Genomic DNA, 17,650 nt, shown 5'->3' with positions numbered 1-17,650 from the left:
GTGCTGGGCGGCAGCACCACTCTCAGGCCCAGCCAGGAACCACCCTCCAGACCCTTCAGGGCTCTCTGCCCAACAGGACCTTGGAAGCCCCTTACCACGGTGTGCAGGGTACCCCGCTTACCTCTTCGGGGAGAACCCGGTCTTCCCAGGTTCTCCGGACTCTGTGTCAGCCCTTCCGCTCAGGGCAGACAGCTGGATGCGGTGCAGATGACACCCGAGGAGGGTGTGGGGGACTGTGTCACACCTGTCCTTTCTCCTTACCCGCGGTCCTCCCGCCCAACCTGGGCTCCAATCCTGGCTCAGCCACGCGGACCGCTGAGTTACCTCACGGGGCACAGCGTCCCCGGCCCCCCCTTCCCCAGCCCAGTGCACCTGGTGTAAGGTGCCAAAGGCCTGGCACTTCCCCAGACATGGGACCTCAGAGACGCGCCCCCAGGGGACACCCCACCACCTCGGTTGGCCACAGGGCCCAGTGGCAGGGGTCGGGTGGGGGAGGAAGGGCATGAGGACGAACCTGGGAGCCCCCGGCCCTTGAAGGTCTTGGCAATGATGGCCGTTGGCTGGTGCTTGGCCTGGCCGAAGGCCTTGCACAGTTCCTCCACGCTGTGTCCGTCCACGATGACGGTGTGCCAGCTGCGGACAGATGGGTGAGAGTGAGCGGCAGGGGCCGGGCCCCCGGGAAGGGCTGCCCTCGCTCTGCCACACGGCTGTGGCCTGGGAAACACTAAAGGGGCGCCTGGGGGGCTCAGTCGGTGAAGCGTCTGCCTTCAGCTCAGGTCATGATCCCGGGGTCCTGGGATCGAGCCCCGCATCGGGCTCCCTGCTCAGCGGGAAGCCTGCCTCTCCCTCTCCCTCTGCTGCTCCCCCCACTTGTGCTCTCTGGCTCGCTCTCTCTGTCAAATAAATAAATAAAATCTTAAAAAAAAAAAAACAAAACACTGAAGACTTTGTTTCCACTTTTGGTTTTATTTTTTCTTTATCCTTTTTAAATTATTTTACTTCCTCCTACTTGCCTCTGAACAGATTTTCTTTCTCTTTCTTAAGATTTTCTTCTCTTTCAAAGCTTGGTTCATTTATTTTCTCTTTTGCTCCTGATCTACTTGTGTTTCCTGAACGCTGCATTGGGGACAATGCCCTGGGTCTGGAATCTGTCTGCTGTTAGATTCTTCAAGAACGTTTTGGCCTGACTTTTGTTGAGGGAACGCATCTGGTCACTCCACAGATGCTGGATGTGAGGTGCTAGAAACATTTATCAAACGGCCCAGGGTGCCTGGGTGGCTCAGTCGGTTAGGCGTCTGCCTTCGGCTCAGGTCATGATCCCAGGGTCCTGGGATTGAGCTCCGCATCGGGCTCCTTGCTCAGCAGGGAGTCTCCCTCTCCCTCTGCCTGCCGCTCCCCCTGCTTGTACTCTCACTCTCACTCACTCTCTCTCAAATAAATAAATAAAATCTTAAAAAAAAGAAAAGAAAAAAACAAGCCAGGCCGCCAAACATGTAAGGGAAGGAGCCGGGGCAGGGCACACTTTCTCTTTAAGGCAGTCCTTTCTGGGCCTCGGTCACATCCAAGAGTAATAAAGTAGCAGCTACTGTGTACTGAGCGCCCGCTCTGTGCAGGCCCCGGGCCGAGCGCCACACACACACACGAACCCACCGAAGCCTCAGTACGACCCCTGGGGCGCTGTGGCTGCCCCCATTTTATAGACACGTAAACGGAGACTGACACTGAGGTTGGGATAACCTGCCCAAGAACACAAGGCAAGCTGGTGACACAACCAGGACTTCAGGACACAGGTTACAGACCCAGGGACGCTGCCAGGGTTATGCTCCAGGTCCCCAACCGGTGTGGCCTGAGGAGGCTCCTGGGACACCGGGCGGCCCAGTTTCCTCCCCTGTCGACAGAGTATTTCCTCTCCTCGCTTTCCCTATCAGGTCAGTCATCAGAGATAACAAACCCGCGGCTGCTGTGTAACCAGGGACCGCAACCCCGCCTCGACCTTCTCCAGGCAGACTCATCTACAAAGGGTGGCCCCGGAGGCCCAGGGTCTTTCAGACTCCTCAGCTGAGGCTGAGCATGGGGGCCCAGGTGCCCTGGAGCCCCAAGAGCAGCTAGGCTTTTATTTGGGGCAGGAGAGGGACACTGAGGTGAGGGCCCCTCTGGCTAACACCCACCCAGATGACCTCCCTGCTTTGTAACATGGGACTCTGAGTTCTCAACCACTCACGCCCCACAGCGAAGGTCGGAAAACCCCGTGTCCCACTTAGAGAGGCGGCCTGTTCTGCCCCCTCAGGCTGGCACAGGGGGCGGCCCCCAGACGGAGGCTCAAACCCTCAAGAGCCACATGTCCCTTAGCCTCACGGAGCTGGCCCGGTTCACATTGGGCCCCTCGTCCCACCTCAGCCAAGGACCAAGCGAGGAAGGGTGCAGTCACATTACGTGGATGTGGATGCTCTGAGGACTATCCTGTCCCACAGCCTCACCAGTAAAGGAACTCACTCACACTGGGCCTCCGCCCACAGCTCCAGGCTGGTGGCCTGGGTCGCCACTTTTAAGTCTGAAATTGTGAGCCAAACGCTGAAGAACAGACCCCTTCTTTAGACAGGGCGTGGCCTCCTGCTGACTCAGGCCCTGAACCTGAAAAGCTCCCAGCTCGGGGCATAGCCCCGGACTTACCCGAAGGCCTCGCAACGCTTCTGGTAGACGTCCACCTGGTGCTGCAGGGGGGTGGGGTCGCTCTGGCCCAGGCGGTTGATGTCAAGAATGGCAATCAGGTTGTCCAGCTTGTAGATGCTGGCGAAGGCCATGGCCTCCCACACGGAGCCCTCGGACAGCTCCCCGTCTCCCAGCATGCAGTAGACGCGGTAGCTGTGGAGAGGCGGCGGGTCAGGAGCTAGCCCCCCTCACCCGGGGCACCGTGCTGCCAGACTGTCCCTCCCAGAGAGCCTGTCCCCCTGGGGACGGGAGTAGCAGTGACATGTGACACGCAACAGTGCCGTCAGTCAGGTCCCTGCTGCCCACCCCGCGTCCACATCCAGGGTTCTGCTCTCTAAGATCCAGAGAACAGGAGTTATTAGGGCGCTAGTAAAATGAGCAAGAACTGGTGGCGGGAGGGGGCAACTACTCTCACTGTGGGGACAGGGCTTGAGCCACCTGCATGGGGTGGGTCTGCTTCTCTCCACCCATGTAGGAACTAGGAGTACTGGGGAGCCCTGGGAACTTGATCCCAGGAGTGGGCTGGGGGGGCCAAGATGTGCCACCAGGGGCAACCCAGGGTAAGCTGTCAGGTGGGAGATGGGTCACTAACAAGGGCAGCTGAGGACCGGGATCATGGTGGGGACAGTGCCTCATAGGATGGGCTGTCCCCAAGGTTCCAAGGCTGCCTCTCACCCCAAGATTCATGCCCAGCCCTACTTCCACCCCAGGGGCCTTGTCCTGGGTCAACAAGGCAACCACGATGGCTTCAAAGGCAGTGGGACCTGGTAAAAAGAGCACTGAACTTGGGGCAAGTTACCCAGTGAACAGAGCCTGCTCTGGACCCCAGGGAGGGTGTCAGACATGGCCCCATCATCCCCAGGCCGGCGCGTGGCACCCAGGGGCTCCCTGAGCCGAGCGGCCCTGTCCTTGAGGTAAGTACAGTTGTTACTCCCAAATCACAGAGATAAGAAAAGAGGCTCAAAGGTCAAGGGACTTGTCTAAAGGTCACACAGCTGGGGAGGAGCCGAGCGGGGATTCAAACACAGGTCGGACCGCCTGGCCCGTGTGGTCCACTCCTTGCTGTCCAGGAACGCACACAGCTGGGGCAGTGCAGGGCCTGGCCGTTCTCCCCCTCCCGGCCCAGCGTCCAGCTGTGTGGCCCCACGGGGTGAGGCTCGTGCAGGGACAGGGACAGGCTCAGAGGGGACACAGCCGCCTTGCCGCTGCAGCAGGCAACAGCCCTGGAGCTGGGGAAGAGGCGGGAGGGACCGCCAGGGCACGCCGTCAGCATGACTCAGCACTTCTGCGGCTGCCAGGTCAGGGAGGTTCCTGCATCCTCCCTCTGCCCTGCCCTCCCTTCTGTGGCCTCCAGCAGGCCAGGCCCCCGGGGCCTGGGCCGAGAGCAGGGGTCTCGGGGCCCGCACTCGCAGGGGCCTGTCCCCGCGGCTGGTCTCCTCTCCCCTCTGCACGCCGCAGTGGGGGCCCAGGGACGCTGCAGGGGGTTGCGTCTGGCACAGCAGCTCCCCAGAGTGAGCCGCCTAACGGCACCAAGGCCAGAGAGACTGGAGGGAATCCGATTTACCTGGGAAGAGATTCCAGGGAAACACACGGCCGCCTTCCCAAGCCCGCACCCCCTGCTGCGGAAGGCAGACTGGGGCCAAGGGTGGACACAGCCTCAGGCTCTGGTCAGGAGGGCGTGCTAGGGTCCCCGAGGAGACGCCGGGGAGGCCTGCAGAAGCTGTGTATTAAAGCTGCTGGATTTGGAGCGGGGGCTGCCAAGGCCCACAGTCATGAACTACCCTGAAGACAAGGGACCCTAACGTGTGCCCCAGACGTGTTTGGAAAGCACCTCAAATGTCCCACCACAACAGGCCTGCCCAACGGGTTACAGCAGATCCATAAAACAGAAAGACCATCACGCAATCGTTAAAACCAGCTCTTGACAGTTAGGGGAGAAAATGTGCACCATGTTTAGACTTTTCTATTTTTCTAAAAAGAAGAATGTACAACTGTATACATACTAAGCGCTTCGTCAGACCATGGGGCCATGGGGCCCAAGAGGAGGTACCTGGCGGCAATGGTTAAGGCTTGGCCACTGAGGAGTTCACGAGGTTACCAATCCGTAAGTTTCTTCTCACAATAACACGGAGGAAATAGGATATGTTAAGTGAGATTCAAATGGCAGGTAGTTGAGAATAGGAAAACGTTCATTTCCTTTTAATGCGTTTCCATATTTTTCACACGAGCTGGTATTCGATAATTCAAACAAAATTATTTCAAAGAGAAAAGAAAGAGAGCCAGCTTGACCTACGCTCCTGGTAGGTGGACAGGAGAGACGTGACCAGAGGCCAGATCTAGTCTATCGGGCCCCCAGCTCCGGAGCAGGTGGTTCCCCGGACAGCCCCGCCCCCTCCTCCCTGCAAGGTAGTCCAAGGGCCTGAGCCTTAGCCAACCCTGGCTGCTGGGAACCCAGCTAAACTTCTCCCTACACTGGCTTGTTCCATTATGTTAGGGTCAGGAAATGACCCTTCACAGGGAATTACTTCAAGCATCTGTAGGGAATAATTAACTCACATCTCTGGTTCTGTGCCAAATAAAATACTCTTAAACATACATCCCATTCTTTGTGCCTTTCTTCACTTCACGGTGAATCACTTCTGGTGGAGCTGAGCTTGGCCCCAAGAGGGTCTGGAAGGCCTCACAGCCTCAGCTCCACTCCTAGAGAGCGGTCTCAGGATTCCCTCCCCCGCCTCCCCCCCCCGCATAAAGTAGGTGCTCACTGTGGTCCCTCTCTTCTCTGGGCCCACGGTCACCACCACACCATCATGACTGCCCTGCCTACGGCCCTTCTCTTGCCAGTGGGGTGGACTGTAGGGCACTGGGGAAGCCCAGCTGCAGAGCTGGGTCCTTCCTGCCACCTGTAGGCCAGGCTTCACTAGCCCCTCTTCCAGGAATCCTCCTACTCACAGGTCCCTCAGAGCAACCTGGGGACTCTTATTATACTCTGGATACACACCCTGGGTTCAAATCCTGCCTCCACCACGAGGCAAGCATTTTACCTTAGTTTCCCATCTGTGAGAGGGGTACGTGTACTCATGTCACCACCCAGCCCTCAGGGGGCTTATCGGGGTGAAACCCTATAAAACACTGAGCGCGGGGTCCCAGTCAGTAAAGGAATGAAGGAGCCATCTGACGCATGCTTTCCTTAAGAGTCTGCGGCCAACTCTTCTCCCCTCCTTACCAATAAAGATCCCTGTCTGCAGGCCAAATCTTGCCACACCACACAGCCTTGTGACTGAGATCTGCCACAACGGGGTTCTCTTCCAAACTGCCCCGTGCTGGACCAGGCTGCCTGCCCACCCTCTGCTGGTCCTTCTCCCCAATGTTTGTCTCTTCTCTGACTGACAGGTGGGGCTCGGGGATGCCCAGAACCCTGCAGAACACATAATCTCCTTCCCCAAGATAAAGGCAAGTGGCTTGAGCCTGGGCATGTGGCGCTTCGTTAGACAACGGGGCCATGGGGCCCAAGAGGAGGTACCTGGGGGGCAATGGTTAAGGCTTGGTCACTGAGGACCCCTCCCAAAACTACTGAGGGTAGGGTTGGGGAGTGGAAGCCTTACCTGGCTTTGTCGAAGTATTTGCCCGTGTAGGCCATCCCACAAGCGGCCCCAAGGCCCTGGCCCAGGGAGCCAGTGGCCACGTCGGTGAAGGCTTGTTTCTGTCATAGCAAGAGGGCCACAGTTAGTCACAGCCAAGAGCAGGCAGGAGCATTGACCCACCCACCCCCGCAGGTGATCCAGGTGCGGGCTGGGTGTGCAGAAGGCCCAGCCCCAGGGCAGCCTGCACCCGGACTGTGAGCTCTCACCCTCCAGGAACGGTCTCGGTGGGTGCGGTTCACATAACAGCAGTGCTCACAAGGGAGCTGGGTGACCTCAGGCTCCCACATCACCCACTCACCCCCATCCATGACAAGACTCACGAAACATCTAGCCCCACCGGGTGCCCAGATGGAGGGTGAGTTTTCATAGTAACCTATGAACTCCAAACACTTGCAGGCGGCAGCACCTCAGGGAGTAAGCTGGGCCCCTTCCCCGGGGTGTCCCCAGCACCTGCTGCGACCCCCTTATTGACCTCGCGGCGAACCTCTTCTCCCCAGCTGTGCTGACGAGGCCAGGGCGGCCCCGTGGGGGCAGGGAGGCTGGGCGTGTGGGGCCGGGGAGAGGTCTTCTCTGCAGCTGACCCCTGGGCTGGGGCCTCCAAAGGCCTTGCCCTTAAGCACCAGCTTGGGGTGAAGAGTGTGCCCTGGAGACACCGACTTCCTTCCTTCTTCACCTCAACGCCCTCTTCTCCCACTTTCAACACCCTCAGTTTCTCAGCGGGCATCCCGCCTCCCTTCCCACATGCCCTGAAAAACAGGAAGTGGACACAGAGGGCTGTGTTGCCCCTGGTGTGGTGTGCTCACCGGGACGGGGTGCCCGTCCAAGTCAGAGGTGATCTTCCTCAGGTTCAGCAGCTCCTCCTCGGGCAGGAAGCCGGCCTCGGCCCAGACGGCGTACAGGATGGGAGCCGCGTGGCCCTGTCGGGGCGGGGGGGGGGGGGGGGGGGGATGAGCGGCGGAGGGGGCGTCAGCTGGGGCGCCGATACTGGGGGCACACTGAAAGTGGGGTCTGGATGAGCCCGTCAGCCCTTTCAGGGAGGTGGCAAGTGAAGGCCACATCCCCCTTCCGTCCCTCTGCAGCCCGAAGCTAACCACAGCCAAGGCCGAATGGGCCCTGGGACAGGTGCAGCGGGCGCACAGCTGTGAGGCCCGCCGATGCCAAAACCCCAGCAGGCAGCCGGCCGCCCTAATCCCCGGTTTCTGGCATGGGAGCAGACTTGGACAGACTTCTAAGCTCTCATGCCTGCCCCGGGAGCCCAGAGGCCACGGGGCCAGGCCTGGGCGCAGGTGGATTTCAGGGGTCCGTGGCATGGTTTTTGGCTGGGAGTCTCATGCATGAGTGGTGGGACCGGGCGCCTCGGCCCAAAGCCTGCTACAGTGCTCCCCCACTCCCCAGCCAGCAAGTGCGGGCCCTGGGGCGCCGGCCCGGCCCAGAAACACATGTGCACCAAGCCTCAAAGCTGTACCCCAGACCTGCACTTGAGTCCTGCCTATTCATATGAAACAGGGGCAGAAGATCCGGCAGATCATTCTCACAGTCCCCGGTGGATTCAGCTGTTTATTTCCTAAGTATAGCGGCTGGGTCAGCACAGAGTAAGGCACCAAGGAGTGGGGCCGGGCCGGGCCGGCAGACAGGGAGTGCGGGTGGAAAGGGAGGGCTGGGGCCAGGCTGACACCAGGGGGGAGGTCCCCTCAGAGATCCCTCGCTGCCAGCACCTTCTCACTGCTCCAGGCCCATGCGCCACCTGGCCCAGGTGAAGGGGGGCCGGCTGGGCTCCTACCTTGGAGAGCACAAAGCGGTCGTTGTGGGGGTTCCGGGGGTCCTGGGGCTTGTAGCGCATGGTGTGGAAAAAGAGGACAGCCATGATCTCCGCGGCACTGCAGCATGACGTCGGGTGGCTGTGGGCCAGGAGAGAGACAAGATCCATGCATCACGGCCCCGAGCCTTGGGGAGACAGGGCTCACCCCAGGCCCACATACGGGGACCTAGGGGTGCATATGCCAAGGAGCCACAGGCCTGGCTAATCAGAGAGCCACACACTCCTACTCCTGGGACGGCTGCGTGGGGTCCTAAGGACGCCACTATGGGTGGCATGGGGTCACCCTCTCCCAGAGCCCAGAACGGACCCCGTGCAAGGCAGCGCGGAGGCTAGAGGTTAGAGCCTAGATCCTAGGCTTCTAGCAGCAGCCGAGGAGCGGGGGCCCCGCTCTGTCTGACCAGCAAGCTACGTCCCAGGGGCCCTGCTCAGGACGCTGCCCACTCGCGAGGGGCACCCTGCCTTCCCAGCCGCCAGAGGTGCTGGTTCTCTCAGGCCATGGGCAGGCGGCAAGGGGGAAGGCTCATGGAATGGCCACAAAGCTCCCAGCAGCCTCAGTACCTGGAGTTGGCAGCCGGGAAAGTGGGGCTTCGGACTCTCCGAGGCATCACTGAGCTACTTGGCCGTTTGTCAACTGGCATGGGAAAGGCTAGCCATTAGGAGCCAAGCTTTTGTGCAGAATTTAAAAGGCAACACATATTATCTCATCTTCCACAAAGGCTCCGATCATGGAAAAACAACAACCCTTTCTGCCTGTCACAAGGGCAGAGGGGCTGCTGACAAAAGCAAGAGGCTGCCCTTCCAGCCCTGGAGTGGTGGGGTCAAGGGGTCTCCTCCTTTTTTTTTTTTTTTTTTTCGCCTTTTGCTCTACTAAATGCAGTTCCTTGCAAATAACAATTTGCATGAGCAACAGAAAATGCAAGGGTCACACCTTAGCGGAGACTCGATGAGGTCTCTTAGGACCCTTGTGAGTCAGCCAGTCGGGGGGCCAGGACATGCTGGAATTCCTGGTCCACAGTTCTGTGAACAGGTACAGCCTCGGGGCACGGGCCTCCCAGCCGCCCGCTCCATGCAGCTTAGTGCAGCCCTCGGGGCTGCTCGGGGGTCTGACACGGAAACATGCCCGATGCCAAACCCAAGGGCACATGCAGCACCTGGAGTTCACGCGCCTCCCTCCTCCCCTGCCAGTCGGCCCCCCATACTGGGTTAGGGGGTGAGTCACTCCCAGCGCAGACACATTAGTAGAGAAACCCAGAACTGTCCATGCTGGTTTAGTACCACGTTCCCAGCACACACTCAGCTTATACTTAGCCATCTCTATGAACTCCTGGTCATGGGGAAAAGACACTAGGCCTGAAAGAGGGAGGTGAGGAGACATAAATAGGAAACCTTGCTCTGCGGGGCTGGGACCCCTCCCCTCGTCCCTCGTGCTGAACTTAGCTGGAGGACAGCCCAGTCAACACCAGTCAGGCTGACCTCCTGCCTCCCCGGCCTCCCAGGGCAGCCCAGTCTCTGAGGCTCCTGTCTCAGAAATGTGCTGACCCCATAAGGAGAAGTTGGGGAAGGGGGTGGGTGGAGAGTGGGCCAACCTGCGCAGGGGAGAAGGCGGGCAGACAGACGGCAGACAGACGCAGGAGCTCCCCCTGCCCCGCCCACCCGGTGAGCCCAGGGCAACATTCCCCCACAGGGGCTTCAGGGATCGATGATGTGGCACAAGCCCTTTCTACACGTGGTGGAAGCATGCCCAGGCCTGGCCAGAGATGTGGTGGGAGGGAGAAGGTCAGGTAGGAAGAGACACCAGAAGCTGAAGAGTAACCCTTCCCTGCTAGGCCCATGAGGGGCGAGCCTACAAGGTTATTCCCTCCAGAGCCCGCATCCTGGCCTCACTGCTTGCCTGTCCTCGTACCCACAGAGACAAGTCGTACAGACCAAGTGCTTCACCTCCCTGAGGCTCAGCTCCTTCATTTGTAAATGGGGATGCTAGGTGGGGGCATGGGGAGGCCCTCTAAGATAATGCATCTGAAGCCAGTTCATCACTGGCCACCACCATCTCCTGGAAGACCAGATGCCAAACCGCTCGGTGCTTCCAACTCTTCATGTGCTGGTGCGAACCGTGACGCCCTGAGGACGGGAGGGAGGGAAGAACCGAGCCAAAGATGAGATGGTTACTTGTAAGCTCAACCTACTACAGGGCCTTCAGGGCCAAGAGCGTATGGGGCCTGTGGCTTCCCCTGCGACCCCAACTTGTCTGGGGGGAGGGGGACATCTGTGGGTGGAGCCCGCCCCCCCCCCGGTGTTGTGACACACCCATGGATGCAAACTGGCTAGACAGCTGGGGGGGCACAGCGTGGGGGATGTAGGACACTTTCCGTCCTACCCTTTGTGATGCGCAGGGGGCTACAAGTTTGCCCCAAACCTGCACTGGCCCGAACAGTACACTCCCAGTCCCAGCTTAGTCAGTCTGTGAAGGGGGCACTGATGGGGAGAGCAAGGCCTAAGTGTCTCAAAGGTCTCACCTAGCGGAAGACACATTCTTCCAGGCGTTCCCACTCTCCTCCCTTTAGCACACACTCCACCTGCTCAACAGCTTCCCTGCAGGAGTAGAGAGAAGGTCCCTCACCCCTTGGCGAGGCTGCTCTCCATTACCAGGACATATGGCTGCTAGCTCCATAAAATGACCCCTCTCCTGCCATACTCTAGCTGGGCCCACATCGCAAGGAGCCACAAGGCTCCTCGGCAAATGAACAAACCAGTGAGGCCAAGCACCTACAACAGCCTCACGGAGGCAAGCCTCAGTGTGTAGAAGCACAAAGAGAAATAATCTGCTGTGAAAAAGAAATATGTAGTACCCAACGAAGAAAGTAAAAACCACAAGAATTGAAAACCCATAGCTAAGAAACAACTTAAAAAGACAGTAGAAAGATAATAAAGAATAGAAACTCATGGAATGGGAAGCAAATATACCAAAAAAAAAAAAAAGCTAAGAGTTAGCTCCTAAAAAAAAAAAAAGAGAGAGTATAAATTTAGTAAACTTCTGATAAGGCAGGATCTAGAAAAAGAAAGGGCAAGTCCCAAAAATGGAAGGACAGGCCTAACAGATGATAGGCTACTCCAAACAACCTGATGCAAATAAATTTCAAAACAGAAAAATGTCTAGGAAAAAATAACTTACCAAAAAAAATAATAATAATAATAACTTATCAAAACTGAATCAAGAAGAAATAGAAAACCCGAGTCATCTTTTAACGGTTACAAAGAAACCAATCAGCAGGGGCAGATGCACATTCCCTAAGGCCCAGCAACTGCATCACAGAAACCCTCCCCCAGCCAAATGTGCACGTGCCTCGCTTCAGATGTGCTCCAGGAAGGACAGGGGCCGTCCTTGCATTGTCTGCAGTGGCCACACCGGGAGGCACCCACGTGTGCATCAGCATAATAGGGTAATCACACTCCGCTCACAGAACAGAATGCTCTGCAGGGCAGTGACAATGAGTGAACTACACAGATCCAACACCAGCCTTCTCTCACAACTATACCATGTGAGCAAAGTGCACTGCAGAAGATCTGCAGACCGGAGAAGACCATCCTATTTATGGAAATATACAAATGTTATAAAATGAGAAGGAAAACAATGGAATGAAAATGCACAGTTCAGGGTGTAGCTCTTTCTGGAGGAGGAGGGACACCCAGGAGTTTTAACGCACTGCAATGTCCTAGTTCTTAAGCTTGGTGGTAGGCACATCCAGGTGTATTATTTATAACATACGTGCATCATTTACACTCTTTTTGAGGTATATATTTATTTAAACAAAAATACTCAGAAGGGAATCCCAGCATGCAGGGTGGAAGTGACCCTTGGAAGCAGTCCTTGTTCTTCCTGTTCCCGGAACTGCCCTAGCTGGAAAGACTCTGCCTCCAGACCTCACAGCGATTCTTCCGAGGTTTAACCCCCATGCCACCTCCTCTGAGAAGCCCTCCCTGACCACACTATCTACAAATACCTCTTCTTCCTCTCACTTACACTTGCCACCACCTGACATGACATGGCTATTTACTGCCTGTTTATCCTACTGCAACACAAGCCCCACAAAGGTAGGGACTTTGAGCCTTTCCACTGTTGTAGTCTTGGGCCTGAACAGCACCTGGCACAAAGTGCACAAATGAATAAATGATGTATCTTGGCTCTGAGATCCTAGGGATGTGACCTCTCTGAGCCTCAGTGAATTTGGGAATACTAACAGAACCTTGCCGAATGAGGGAGTGTGTGTGTGTAAAGAGCTTGGCACAGTTCCCAGAAAAATGGCAGTTGTTCAGTATTTTCGTTTAATGTATCAGAGATTAAGTCTAACCTCTTCCTCATTTTGAAGATGGAACCTCTAAGGCCCACAGAAGGGAAGTGACTTGCCCAAGGTCACAAATTCTACCATTAGAAGAGCGAGGACACAAGCAAAATGCTAAGAGAAACTGATGAGCACATAAAATGAGGTATATCCACACAATGGAATATTCAGGAATAAAAATTAAGTACTGCCACATGACCATATGCAGGACCTTCCAAACATGCTAAGTGAAAAAAGTCAGACCCCAAAAATCCCATTCTGTATGATTCCACTGATATGAAACGTCCGGAAGAATTAGATTTACAAAAAGTAGATTAGTGGTTGCCTGGGAGCTGGGGATGGTACAAATGAGCACGAGGGACCTTTCAGGAGTGATGAAGTGTCCTAAAAATTGGATGTGGTAAATTCCCTAAAACTTATTGTAAATAACTGTTAATTTACTAAATTTATGGGGCACCTGGGTGGCTCAGTCAGTTAAGCGTCTGCCTTCAGCTCAGGTCATGATCTCAAGGTCCTGGGATCGAGTCAGGTCTCTGCTCAGCAGGGAGCCTGCTTCTCCCTCTCCCTGCTCGCACTCGATCTCTCTTTCAAAAAAATAAAATCTTTAAAAAATTTACTAAGTTTACTAAAAGCCACTGAACTGTACACGTAAAATATTATGATTTGCATATTATACCTCAACAGAGCTGTTGCAGATTTGTTTTTCAAAGGAGGATAAAAGATGGGGAGCAGCCAGCAGAGGAAGTTCTCAAATGTCCACATTCCCCCGTCCAGTTGTGCAGCCCTCAGAGATTCATTCAGGCTCCAAGTGCAACTTCTGAGCAAGAAGCCCAAACAGTGCACGCCCTAGTCAGCCAGACCCACCTGCTGCTGGAGTCTATCACCTCGGCCCCCACAGGCCCCCCTCAACTCTGAGCAGACCCTGCCTCATCGTTCAGGACAAGAGCACAGAGACCGCCTAAGGACCCACCTCTGGGCAGGTCCCAGCCCTCAGAGTGCCCCAGACATCCAGGGCAGATAGCGGTGGTCTGTGGCAACAAGAAAGTTCCGGGTTTTGTGGGACGAGGCTCTAGTGACCACAGGCCTGCCTAACGAAGTCCAGGGATCAGCGCTCTGACAGGGGCCACGATGCAGGCAGGGCTGATGAGAAACCATGAAAACATCTCAGCCAGACCCTAAGCAGATTTCCGGTTTCAAGAAACATGGACCACCAGCCCTGCTGAGTTCAGAGGTCACTCAGGCAAAGAACTGAGTCACTCTAGGACAGCCTCGTGTTTTCACACCGAGTTGGGAAATGCTGCTGCTGGGGCAATCTCAACGGGCTGTACTCTTGCCTCAGTCAGCACCAAGCTGGGGTAGAAAGCAGCCCCAAAGGAGAAGGAGGCCCTGGCAGCAGCTTTCTGGCCAGAAAGACAGGGCTTCCGTGGGGCCAGAGACTCAAAGGGGCCTGGGCCATGAAGGGGCCCTCTGAGCACTCAGCCAAAGCATCCCCAAAAGCCAGAGCTGGGGAGCAGGTGCTTCCAGCCCCTTCAAAGTCACATGGGCCTCCAGGATGTGAAGCCCATAAGAGCAGGTGGCAGGACCCCAGAGCTTGCTCATTCCACTCCCCCAGTCCCACTCCTGAGGGATCCACTTGGAAAAATCACCTATCTATGGACTTCTCCTTTAAAGATGGAGAAACTTCCCTGGAATGGGAAGGGCCTTCCTGACAAGGGCACAGCCGCTCAGAACAGAGCTGGGGTTAGGTTCCTGTCTCCTGGTGCCCACCAGCCGGGTCTGGCCAGACATGACAGCCCCGGGCAGCCCTCCCAACACTGTGGGTCAGAGCCCTGGGGACTCGTTAAAGGCACGGCCCCCAGGCCTAACTCTGAAGGGGTCCACAGCCAACACTTAGCGCTGTTTGGACAACGCCACAGCCGAGCCCGGGTGGATGAGAACTAGAAAAGCTTCATCACCAGCCTCAGCAGCCGGGCCACTTCTGACGAGGCCACCAGGTTTCACTTTTGTGAAGCCTGGACGAGCTGGCCCCTGCCACCGTTCCCGCAACACGTGGAGGGACAGGACCCCGGAGCAGCTCCGGCCATTGTCAGTGCTGCCCCCACAAAGGGCTCTCTGTGAGGGCTTTGTCCCTCAGCTCCTCCGACACAGAGGCCGGTGTCCTCACTGCCGAGGGCCTGCGGAGCTCCACGGACATCGGGTCAGCGATGGCACAGGAACGGGAAAGCTACCAAGAAATCGGGACCTCCCCGCATCCTGAACCCGGAATGTGTGAGCGCAGCCCCTGGGGGGGACCACGGAAAGACCCCAGGGCGTCAGCTCCCCACAAAAGGGGCATCCTAGGGGAGGCTCACTTTGGCTGTGGCTACTGCCCAGACTGGGCCAGGGCCTCAAGGTGAACACCCAGGGACCGGAAGAGCGCCCTGCCCCCAAGTCCTCTGTGGCCATCTCGGGCGCGCACACACCGCTAACCACCCCTCTTGTGACACTGGTTGTGTAGCAGCATTACTTCCTACTGGAAAAACAAGGTTGTTCTCTAAGTCTCTCCTGCGTCTTTATACGCTGGCAAACACACAGGAATCAGTCTCAGACACTCTCTTTCTTTTGGCGACTGGACACTTTTGAGCTCAGGGAGCTCCTCCAAAGGCATTACAATGTAAACCTGCATGTAACTCTCAGCCAATACAAACTGTATCTTTTGCCTGTAGGTTTTTAACTACCTAACAAAGTCCCAGGAGACCCACTCCACACCCCTTTCTTTGGGAGCCTCCCCACAGCTGTAATGTTGCGTTATTTCTCTCCGAGTGCCCCCAGACTGACTGACATCTGCTATTGCTGCACCTGGTCGTCCCCTCTCCAACTTCCCTTTGGGAGCCCCCTAAGGTTGTAATGTTAGGTCACTTCTCCGAGTGCCTTCAAGCTGACCCGACTGATACCCTCCATCACTGCACCTGTCTTCTCCTTTCCAACTTCTGTTGTCCAGCCTGGCCCTGCCTGGCCAGCCCCAGAAGTCTTACAATCAAGACAAGCCCCTCACTGGGCAGTACGGAACAGACAGCCACCAAAGACCAGCTTGGGCAACTCGCCGAACACCCTGGTCTCAGGAAATGTAATAGCATCTCCCTCAAACAGTTATTCTCAAAATGCACGAGGCAAGATTAGCAATAAAGGATGCTCTGTGTCACGCCAGGGATACCTATTTGGGTGCTTGGTGACCCTGTAATTGTCTGCAGGTCATGTCTAGCCCTGCAAGATGCTCAGATATGTAACACTACTTAATCAGGTAACCGCTGTCTCTCCAGCTAGATCCCCAAGAGCCTGGCTAGACAGTTCCTAGCACACAGTAGGGCTCAATAAAGCCCTTCGGGGTGAGTGACCCCCTGAAATGGTCAAGGGAAGGGGACCCAGTAGTACCCAGGAAGCAATACAAGGTATGCGGACCTACTGTGTGCCAGGCTATGGAGAGGGCACCGCGAGTAAGCCAAATCCCTGCCTAAGCAAGCGACGCCACAAAGAATGGGTAAGTTTGACAAAATCCCAATGGAGATAATGGATCCAAAGCATTCATGGGGTTGGGGTGGGAGAGAAGCCGCCTGCCAGGAGAGGTCTAACCCCTTCTGAGAACTGGATGTCTTAAAGGCACAAATGGTGAGTGAGTACCCATCCTGAAAGTCAAAAAGGATTTACTCATTAATAATATATCCTGTATGACACTGGCCAGAAGCTAGAATTTTGTCATTGTTCCAAGGACACAGCTTGGTTGGAAGGATTCCTGGAAATCACCCCCTACCCCCTATCACTTCAGTCCCACACAGTGCAGTCTCCCAGGCCTCATGCCAGGGCCCAAGGGTGGCGCTGGAACCCTTGAAACCATCCAGTGCATGGGAGCTACTATTGTTTCCATTTTACAAAGTGGGAAACAGCCTCTGAAGTAACTCACTGGCTCACCCTCCCAACCACCTCCCCAACAGCGTCCCTGCTACCTTCAGAAGAGGCTCCTCGGGATCAGCAGCTGCCTTTCTGCACCTTCTGAGCCAGAAAGGCTGGCGGGAAAGGATGTTGGGGGATGGGCCTCCTGTCCCTTCTTTGGGGAAAGTGCATCTGGCAGCGGGCCCGGCCCTGGAACTCGGTCCTCGGTTCTCTTAGCCTTGCAAGTCTCCCCTCCCACTCCTCCCGCCTCCAGCCGCAGGTCACATCTTCGACCTCCCCTGCACGCCGCGTGCCCGGGTTCTGCACCCACATGGCCACCTTCCTCCCCACTCCCCAAGCCTGGCATCTCAGCAGAGGCCCTGCTCCAGACTCGGACCCCAAACCAAGGCTGGCAGGAACGTGAAGCGGCGAAGGGGCGGAGTCGTGTGAGGTGGGGAGAGGACCGGGCCCCAGTCTCCCTGCAAAATGAGGGATTAAAACAGGCGCTCTCGCGTCGAGCAGCTTGCATTTCAATTCCAGCTCTCGCTGTGTGTCACACTGGGCAACTGACTCAAACTCGGGGCCACGGTTTCCCTCCCCATCCGCAAGGTGGAACGTTGGCAGTGGCGCCCACACAGGGCCGCGCGTGCAGAGCGCACCGCGCAGGGCCGGGCTCTCGGCGACAGCGCAGTCACGGTGGGCCTCCCCGCCCGGGATTCCCGAGCCCCGTCCCCGCGCCGCGGAGCAGCTGGGGAGCCGGCGCCCGGCGAGGGGCAGGGCCGGCCCGAGGCGCAGCGGGAGCCCCGCGGCCCACCGGACGGAAGCCCGGCGAGAGCGCGCGCCGCAGCGGAAGGCGCCTCCGGCCCGGGCCAGGCGAGGCGCGCGTCCCCGCCACCTGACCGCGCCCCGGCCGCCTCCCTCGAGGAGGCTTCGTGCAGCGCGACACGGAGCCGGCGCGCCCGCAGTGACCGCGGCCTCCGGAACAGCGCCCTCCCGGGCTCCGCGGCGGGCACTCACCCCGAGCCGGCCGCCGTGGTGGCCTGGATGGAGCCGATGCGCAGGCGGTTGGCCATGTCCTTCAGGGCCTGCAGCTTCTGCTGGTCAGGCTTGTGGTAGCCCTCCATGGCGCGACCGGGCGGGCAGGAGGATGGGGAGGACGAGGACGCGGAGACGGACAGGCGGCGCGGCGGCTCCGGGGGCGACTGGCGGCGGCCGAGGCCCGGCACCGCGCGGGGTCG

At 57.3% G+C, this 17,650-nt stretch overlaps 1 protein-coding gene across 1 annotated transcript in view; it reads right to left on the bottom strand.

Annotated features, from left to right (window-relative positions):
* The window catches only part of TKT (transketolase), a 24,465-nt gene extending 6,815 nt beyond the window's left edge, over positions 1–17,650 (bottom strand). The window contains exons 1-6 of the mRNA XM_036102555.2: positions 17,430–17,650; positions 8,131–8,248; positions 7,154–7,267; positions 6,312–6,409; positions 2,671–2,862; positions 515–633 (exon numbers count right to left, since the gene is read on the bottom strand). Of these exons, the coding sequence (XP_035958448.1) occupies positions 515–633; positions 2,671–2,862; positions 6,312–6,409; positions 7,154–7,267; positions 8,131–8,248; positions 17,430–17,536 (748 nt within the window). The 5' untranslated portion in view covers positions 17,537–17,650. The remainder of the gene's footprint in view (positions 1–514; positions 634–2,670; positions 2,863–6,311; positions 6,410–7,153; positions 7,268–8,130; positions 8,249–17,429) is intronic.

The sequence above is a fragment of the Halichoerus grypus genome, chromosome 1, assembly GCF_964656455.1.
Source record: "Halichoerus grypus chromosome 1, mHalGry1.hap1.1, whole genome shotgun sequence".
Taxonomy (NCBI): Eukaryota; Metazoa; Chordata; class Mammalia; order Carnivora; family Phocidae; genus Halichoerus; species Halichoerus grypus.
Note: the sequence above shows the minus strand (reverse complement) of the source record. Positions and strands in the feature narration are given on the sequence as shown.